The sequence below is a fragment of the Quercus suber genome, unplaced genomic scaffold (genome assembly GCF_002906115.3).
Source record: "Quercus suber isolate HL8 unplaced genomic scaffold, Cork oak 2.0 scaffold_15, whole genome shotgun sequence".
Taxonomy (NCBI): Eukaryota; Viridiplantae; Streptophyta; class Magnoliopsida; order Fagales; family Fagaceae; genus Quercus; species Quercus suber.
Genome location: NW_027069480.1, coordinates 2,120,347 through 2,128,737, shown reverse-complemented (window position 1 = coordinate 2,128,737; position 8,391 = coordinate 2,120,347). Strand labels below are relative to the sequence as shown.

Sequence of the window (8,391 nt, the reverse complement as noted above, 5' to 3'; positions counted from 1 at the left end):
TTGTTGTGAGGGAGTGAGGAAATGAGAGAGATGTGGGAGATGGAGAGAGAACTAGAGAAATAAAAAAGGAGAGAGATGTGGGAGACAGAGAGCTGGAGAGAGAATAAATAAATAAATAAATAAAATATTATACAATCTTGCTACAGTGCGCTCTCAAAAATGAGAGTGCATTGTAGCAAGATTGTAAATTTTATAGCATATACAAGTTTTGATGGAGTGGGTTTTTTTGGGTTTTAGATGCTAAAAAATAGCATTTATAGTATATACAACTCTTGATGAGAATGCTTTAAGAGTAACAAGAATTGAAATTCGATGCAATAGCAAAATACTATTATATTGTGCAATTAATTATATGATATTAGAAAGATAAAAATATAAAATGTAAAAGTAAATTAGTAAAAAACTGAGAATTAAAAAAACTTTTATTTAAAGATTAAAATTAACTTTGTAACTTTTAATTTCAACAGTTAATTTCTTATTGTATGCTACAATAATCCTATCTGTTACACCGGATAACAGCAATGTAAGAAACCCCACCAATCTGATTGCAGTTTGTTCTTATCTTTTCCAACCCAGTGGGTCCAGCCCACTTGCTTGCCACTCGTGTCAAAGCTCATTTATGAACTCTTGTTTTCTGAGCCACACAAAATCAGCATTTTGTTTAATGCAAAGCCGAGCAAAGCGTGTTGGACACGCTGAGGAGAAAATAGGAAAAAGAAAAGAGAAGGCCATTAGGCCAAGAGAGAGCTGAAGCAAACAGAGAGAGCTTCAGTGAGTTCAGTTCCAAAAAATGAAGAGAGAAACACAGAGAAAGCTAGAAAGCTTGAGAGGTGCAGTCCTTAATTGAAAGAGATACACAGTGAGAGTGTGAAAGAGTAAAAAAAAAGAGACATTTTTCTTGGCCCAAGTTGCACGCAAAGAATATAAATTAGTGGAGTTCTCTTAGAGTTGAAGCGTTTAAAAGGAAAGATTTTGCTACTTGTTTTGTGGTAAGTTTGTATTTACTCCTTGTGATTTATTTGTAGTATCTAATTTATTGTGTACTCAAGTTTAGCATAAACTAGTTGTAATATCTATTTTCATTGTAAATATTTTTTGGAGCTGCCTGTGGTTTTTCCTTTATACTAGAGGGTTTTTCACGGAAGATTTGGTGTTTCTGTGTGGTTGTGTTTTTATTGGTGCTTCGTGAAAATTTTGTTTTCATAATGTTGCTATTACTTAGTAGTCATTTATTTTAATTTGCAAATAAACATCGAGGGGATTTAGGATTTGAATAATGCTAGAAATACCAACTATTTTTTAAAAAAAATTTACAAATTGCTAATGTGGTGAGTGATTATTGGTAAATGAAAAAGTGATATTAATGGGGCTAGATGAAAACTAGTAAGAGGCTAATCACGTCAATATTTTGTAAAAATATTGTAAAATAATTTGTGGTCGTAGAATTACTCTTCGGAATTTTTCCCAACACCACCGTCTGAGATTTATCCCAGGATTACAAGTTTTACACTACTTTGATTAGTAGGGTAACATTTGCTAGCTTGCTATTGCTGTCTATAATTGAGGTATAATTGAGGTTTCCACGGCAATGAAATCCAATAAATGCGTGACACTAGCAGTCTAGCTGGAGACTCTAGAATGAATGTCATACTTTTACAGGACGGATGCTTTCTCTTGGATATAAGATGATATATGGTTAAGTATTCTCATTTTATATTTTGGAGGTAACAGAGATATGAGTATGTTTGGTGTGTAGATATATACGTGGAAAATTAGTTTCATAAAAAAAAAAAAAAAAAGGTGGAAAATTAGGAGGCTAATGTTTACAATCTATTGTGTAGGAGTAGGGTATTGATTTATAGATATTAAAATCTCAAGTTATTAGGGAATGAATCATCATGAAGGTCTAGCACATTAAGATATTTTTTATTTTTTTCAAAAAGTTTAGGGTTTCAAGGTCTAATGTTGTTATAGATGATAAATACAGTGTGCAACCTTTTTTATTACTTTATTATCATTTTTAATTTTTAAAACACTAATCATTATCATACAATTTTGAACCATTTTTATAACAGGGCCTGAGGCCCTTTTAAGGGGAAAAAAAAAAATAGGGTCTTTTTGTAGTGGCAGCCTTAGGTTCAAGGGCTAGGACTGCCTTGACAATAGCTCTAACTATTGCAGCTGATCTCGATTTAGAGAAGGAGACTAGTGTGAGAAGTTGGAGTTGTTGGCTATACACAATGTAATTACATCTTTAAAATTTTTTCTAATTCAAAAGCTGAGATTTAAAGTAAAATTTTTTTACTTTCAATCTCAGCTCTTGAAAGGTAATTACAATGATTGCACTGGTGTGTGTTTGTCAAAAAATTTCTAGCTTTTAGCTTTTTGTTTCACCATTTTTTGAAACTAAATTGACTTCTAGTTTTTTATCACATATTTAATATAAAAATTACCAAACATGATATCTTTTAATAAGCATTGTACAAAAGTGTTACATAGGATACCATACGGACTCACAGTGACAACAATCCACCGAATAGAAAAAAGGAGGGCTTCAAGACTACAAGTTGACTAAATCATTGAGCAATGCATATGATTCATACTTCACCCTCATCCACGAAACTCTTGTCCAAGAAAGGTAGACTTGCACCAAGAAGACTCAGAGGCTGAACAAAGATGCTGCTAACGGGTATGTTAACAAAAAATTACACATAATATACTATATTCAAGTATATGGACATGCTTGTATAAATTCATAACCATATGTTATGAACACAATTAAATGAAGAATAAATTTATTTTTTAATGAACATGAATGAAAATTTTATTCAGACTAGCAAAGACAATACACTTAGTTCAGTAAGCTCAAACAAACATGTAACCAATTACACTGTAAGCAAGCACAAATCTAAGAACAAGAAAAATTACCTAGATATTAAATACATATTGATGAAATAAACTGAATAGATAGATAGAAATAATACTAGTTATATTACCATTTTGTGTTCTTAGAACACTTAAAACTATTCTTCGAAGTATTTATGGTTCTTCAAGCACCTGCCACGATATAATTTAAGTGGAAGAAAGTTTAAATCTATAATGCAGCATAATTATATATGCTCGTATTAGAAAAACTTATTTCAGTAATTTAAAAAAAAAAAAAAAACTTTTCCATATTTGATTTACCTTGATGATGTATATGCTACTCTTGCTAATATATAATAATTAGTTTTTGTTTAAATCCTGGTTAAGTTTTTAACAGTTGGGCTTTCCTGGAGACGCGAAGGCTTATTCAAGTGTTTCCAGAGCCTGTGCAGAAATTATGGAATAATTGGGAGCTATGAGTTTTGGTTCTTGTCAGTCTCACCTTGCAACTATCTCTTCTTCACTTGGGCAGTCGCAGAAGATATTGTGTTAAAACTTGGATAAGGGTCTTTCTCTGGTTTTCGCACCTAGGTGCTGATTCAGTGGCAACTGTTGCACTAGGTGTCATCTCCAATAATCAAGGATGTTCCTGTGATTGCAATGATTTCCTTTTACACAATGACCTCACAGCATTTTGGGCACCGTTTCTATTGTTGCACCTTGGCGGCCGGGACACAATTACAGCTTATGCAGTACAAGACAATGAATTATGGTTAAGGCATTTGCTTGGACTACTTGTTCAATTGGCAGTGGCACTCTACATCTTTCTCTTGTCTTGGAAGGCCAATTGGCTATCGTTTCTCAGTATTCCAATGCTTCTTATTGGGTTTATCAAGTATGCTGAAAGGACATGGGCTATGCGATCAACAAATTATGCTCCGTGCCCTTCAAGGCCAGAGCGACATGATTCACATGAAAATCATGATGAACCTGTAGAAACTTACCTTGCGTTCCATTATATGAAACGTTTTCTAGTTTTTGGTGATGATATTAACCATATTAGAGAACAGATACAAGATGATGCATTTCAACTGTTTAAAGATTTTAGGTGTCTCTTTCTAAATCAGAAGGTCATCATGTTTTATCGTATGCTTTTTGACAATGACTCCATTTTTGTTGATTCTCAAACCACCTGGAAGGTGATTGAGGTTGAGCTTGGATATGCTTATGATGTTCACTACACCAAGGCTCCTTTGTTTTTCACAGCTTGGGGTTTCATCTTCCGTTTCTTCTCTTTTACTTCCATCCTTCTTGTGTTTGTGCTTTTCTTTTTAAAAGAAAGGCACAAGCACCCACAAATGGATTTGATTATTACTTACCTATTATTGGTTGGAGCTATTCTTATAGAGATATATGGAGTCATTTTACTGAGTGCCTCCGATTGGCCTTGGCCTGATCATGACGGGTTAGTGAAACACCTTCAGACGTTATTTGCTCCCATAAGAAACCGTTGTGCAAAACTGACTAGCAAACAAAGGTGGTCTAATTCAATAGCTCAACTTAATTTGCTTAACTTGTGCCTCAAAGATAAGTCTGATCAGGTTGGCAAAGGAACCCCAAATCTTTTTGCCAACTTTAGAGAATGGGTCTTCAATCAAATATTGCCAAAACTAAATGGAGAACTAGAGTTACTTCTTTATAGGACCCATAAGCAGGTCTCTGCAGACTTGAAAGACATGGTGTACAGCACGTTCCAGCAAAAATTTAGTTCAAACAGCGAAGGATTTTCGGAAGACTACGAAAACTACATCTCTTATGGAAGTGTAAATGTGGAAATGTACCAAAGGATTATCATCTGGCACATTGCCACAGATCTCTGCTTTTACACAGATAGTGGTGCGTATGAATCTACAAATAATTTACTGGAAGTGAGCAAGGATATATCAGATTATATGATGTATATTCTTGTGATGTGTCCTTTTGTATTATCAACAGGAAATGCCATACTCAGTTTTGAAAACACCTGCTCATCCATTGAGGATTTTTTCCTAGAGAAAAAGCTCCCTAGGTTGCCTAAAGCCAATTCTTGTGCAAGGTTGATCTCAGAATATGCAGCTTCAAGCAATGAAGTAGAGATGTATTTGTTGAAAGACTCTATTATCTTTAGCAGTTTTACTTGCAAACAAATTAAGTCAAATGGATGGAAAGTGGGAGATATTGAGTAGGTTTTGGGTGGAGAACCTAGCTTATGTTGCAACTCTTTGTCAAGGAAATAATCATGCGCAACTACTTAGAAAAGGTGGGGAGTTTCTTACTCATGTCTGGCTTTTGATAGAGCATTTTCACCTCACTAGGAGTTTTCAAAAGTCACGAACAAGACCACAAGAGGAATAACAAATGGCAGGTGTTAGAATATAAATGGGCTTAAGACTCAATGTGTCTGTTTGGATACAACTTATTGTTGTTGAAAGTTGCTAAAAACTGATTGTTGCTGAAAACACTGTAGCAAAATAATTTTTAAATGTGTGAATAGTGTCGTGGGACCCATTTTTAATATTTTTTATTGCGTGAACAGTACATGAACAGTGCGTGAACAGTGCACGCACTGTCATGAACAATATTTTTTGTCCCACAAAGTCCGCAAAAGCGGGCCAAAAAAAAAAAAAAAAAGAGAAAACGCACAGGAGAAAACGCACCGCAACTAACAGCTCTATCCAAACCCACACAATGTACTATTTATACTATATTCCTACTACTTGTACAACACTCATATACTTCCTATATAAAAGGCAATTTCTTGTACATTATTTGATACAATTTTGATTTAAAAGAAGTTGCCATCAATTTTTGAAATTTTATGGTGGGTTGGTCAAGTATGTTTAATTTATTTTTGTTAAGGTTTATACATAGATGTGTTGGCAAAACTTCGTGCAAGATATATAAAATTTGGGTTGTATCAATAGAATTGTGTTAGGGTTAAGCCTGTGTTAAACTACTCAAAGACTACATTATTTTGATTTTTTTTTTTTGGGTCAAACGGACACAAAAAAGAAAGCTAAGCTAACACAGAAAGGCGAGGGCAAAGCCTATCTAAACTAACCCCCCCGAGATCAGCCTCAACAACATTTAAAATATCCAAAGAAGGATTATCAAAAATAACCAAACTCGCATTCAGCTCAGCACCCTTCCTTGCTAACCTGTCAGCACATCTGTTGGCCTCGCGGTAACAATGTTTAATTCTGGTTTGCGGAATTTGAGACACCAAAAGCTTGCAGTCCTCTAGAATTGAAGAAACTAACATATTGTCATACTACAGGTCTGTTAGCATGTCTACGACTACCTTGGCGTCTAGCAACTTCAACCTTGGAAAAGTTGCACTCAATACACAGCATTAAACCGTCCCAGATGGCCCAAAGCTCTGCCAACAGGCTAGTTATTATGCCAATTTTTCTGGTGAACCCAACAATCCATCTACCTGTCCAAGTCTTGAACGACACCACCTCCGCCCGCCAATCCTGGATTCCCCAAGGATGACCCGTCTGTGTTTAACTTCATCCACCCCTGTTCAGGCTTATCCCAACGCACTTGAATAGTCACCCGAGGTTGAATATGTTTTGTGGAGACAGCACAATGAAAGAACTCCACGGCATAGTCCATAATGTCCTTTGCAAGCTTTGGATTTTGTGGCCGCCTTTTAAACACAATCTGATTCCTATTCTTCCATAAATTCCACACGGCAAAGGAAAATATAATCTTCCATGGAGGAGAGAATTGGTTGAAGGCAATGTCCAGTTTCCCATTAGTCACCATCTAGTCCCCAAGGTTAGAGGCAAAGAAACGGGTTTTTTTAAAAAATAACTATAAATTTCAAACTATATTATTAGTTAGGCAAGGTTTGAAACATATTTGGTTTATAGCAATTCGACTTTTTTGGAGTCGATTTCGCCCTTTGAAAATCCACTGGGAAATCGAGTGTTAGAAACTCGATTTTGGAACTCGAGTTTCTAAAACTCGATTTCCTAGTGAATTTTCAAAGGGCGAAATTGACTCCAGAAAAGTCGAATTACTATAAACCAAATATGTTTCAAACATTGCCTAACTAATAATATAGTTTAAGGGATTTGGTTATTTTTTAATAAAATCCCAAAGAAACCTCTATCAACACCTGGAGCTCCCAACTCATTCCAAACCGCCCTTGCCAAGTCACAAGCTCGGAGAACATGAAGAATAGATTTAGGCTCCTTTCTACATAAAGGACAGGTAGGGTCAATGTTCACACCTCTGGCAGCTAGAAATTCATTAACTCCTATGCTATTATGGGAGCACTTCCACAAGAAAAACTGAATCTTTGGGAGAGATTGTAGCTTCCAAATCCAATGCCCACTATAACCCGAATTCTGATCCAACCCAACATCCAACCTATAAGCACTTTTCATGTTGAAGTCACCTCTCGAAGAATCCCTCCACATTAACTTGTCCACGCTACTTGCAGCAAGCGCATAAGGGATGGCTTGAATTTCCAACTTCAAATCCTGAGGAGCAACAAAAGGAACTAGCTCCCACTTCCAACCTCCTAGTGCCGCTATATCCTTAATTTTCCAATCTGAAACCCCCAATGGCAAAGGACCTTGAATTAGTTGCCTTAGAGGTCCCTTATGAGTCCAATTATCATGCCAAAAACTAAGATTACTATCTCTTCCAATCACCCATCTTGAACCTTATTGAAACAACTCCGCTCCCCTTTTCATGCCTTTCCAAGCTTGAGAGCAAGAAAGGCAGTTCGGATCTTTGGAGCTAATTCGTCGATTGGAGCCATATTTTGCTTTCAACACCCTAGCCTATAAACTCTCCTTTTCAGTATGAAACCTCTAATTCAATTTTGTTAGCAGTGCCGTGTTTCTTCCTTTAGCGCTTTGCAGCCCAAGACCACCTTCCTTTTTCGGTGTAGTTACCTTATTCCATCCCACCCAATGAATCTTCTTGGCTGTTTCAGATGATCCCCATAGGAAATTGTGATTAACCTGGTCAATACCCTCAAGGATTTTACTAGGCAGAAGGGCACATTGCATGACATAGGAAGGAATTGTTGAAGATGAGGACTAGATGAGAACAGACCTACTAGCTGGTGACAAGAGATTGGCCTTCCATCCCGCAAGTTTTTTCTTGACCCTAGCCAAGACAAAATTGACATCCATTGGTGTACCTAGATGTTTAATGGGAATCCCTAAATATTTGCCAAGGTTTGGAGTAGAGGCAAACCCCAAAATGTAACAAAGAAACTCCCTTTGGTCTCTATCCACATTTGGAGAAAAGAAAACCCTAGACTTGGCTTCACTAATGGATTGGCCAAATCTGCTGCAAAATTCGTCGAGAACCTCCCTTATAGTTGAACAACTTGCATGATCAACTTTAGCAAACAACACCACATCATCAGTGAACATGAGATGGGAAATAGGGAGCCTTCCTTGGGAGGTTCTAACTGGGGGCCAGAGCTTTTGGTTGCATTTTCCCTCTATGAGTTGGCTA

The 8,391-nt window shown here is 36.3% G+C and overlaps 1 protein-coding gene across 4 annotated transcripts; it reads left to right on the top strand.

The window, feature by feature from the left end:
• Positions 1 to 661: 661 nt before the first annotated feature.
• Positions 662 to 5,472, top strand: LOC112025711 (uncharacterized). 4 transcript variants are annotated; one of them, XM_024058386.2, is made up of 3 exons: positions 662 to 989; positions 2,500 to 2,689; positions 3,253 to 5,472. In XM_024058386.2, the coding sequence occupies exon 3, from the start codon at positions 3,738 to 3,740 to the stop codon at positions 5,088 to 5,090; it is 1,353 nt and encodes a 450-aa protein (XP_023914154.1). In that variant the 5' UTR covers positions 662 to 989; positions 2,500 to 2,689; positions 3,253 to 3,737; the 3' UTR covers positions 5,091 to 5,472. The 4 variants fall into 4 exon arrangements, with proteins under 4 accessions (XP_023914154.1, XP_065637893.1, XP_023914156.1 ...); XM_065781821.1 differs by having other exon boundaries at positions 2,490 to 2,689; positions 3,279 to 5,472; XM_024058388.2 differs by having other exon boundaries at positions 2,490 to 2,689; positions 3,263 to 5,472.
• Positions 5,473 to 8,391: the final 2,919 nt, after the last annotated feature.

Coding starts and splice junctions, on each gene's coding strand:
- LOC112025711 (XM_024058386.2), top strand. CDS start 3,738: ATGCTTCTTATTGGGTTTATCAAGTATGCTGAAAGGACATGGGCTATG.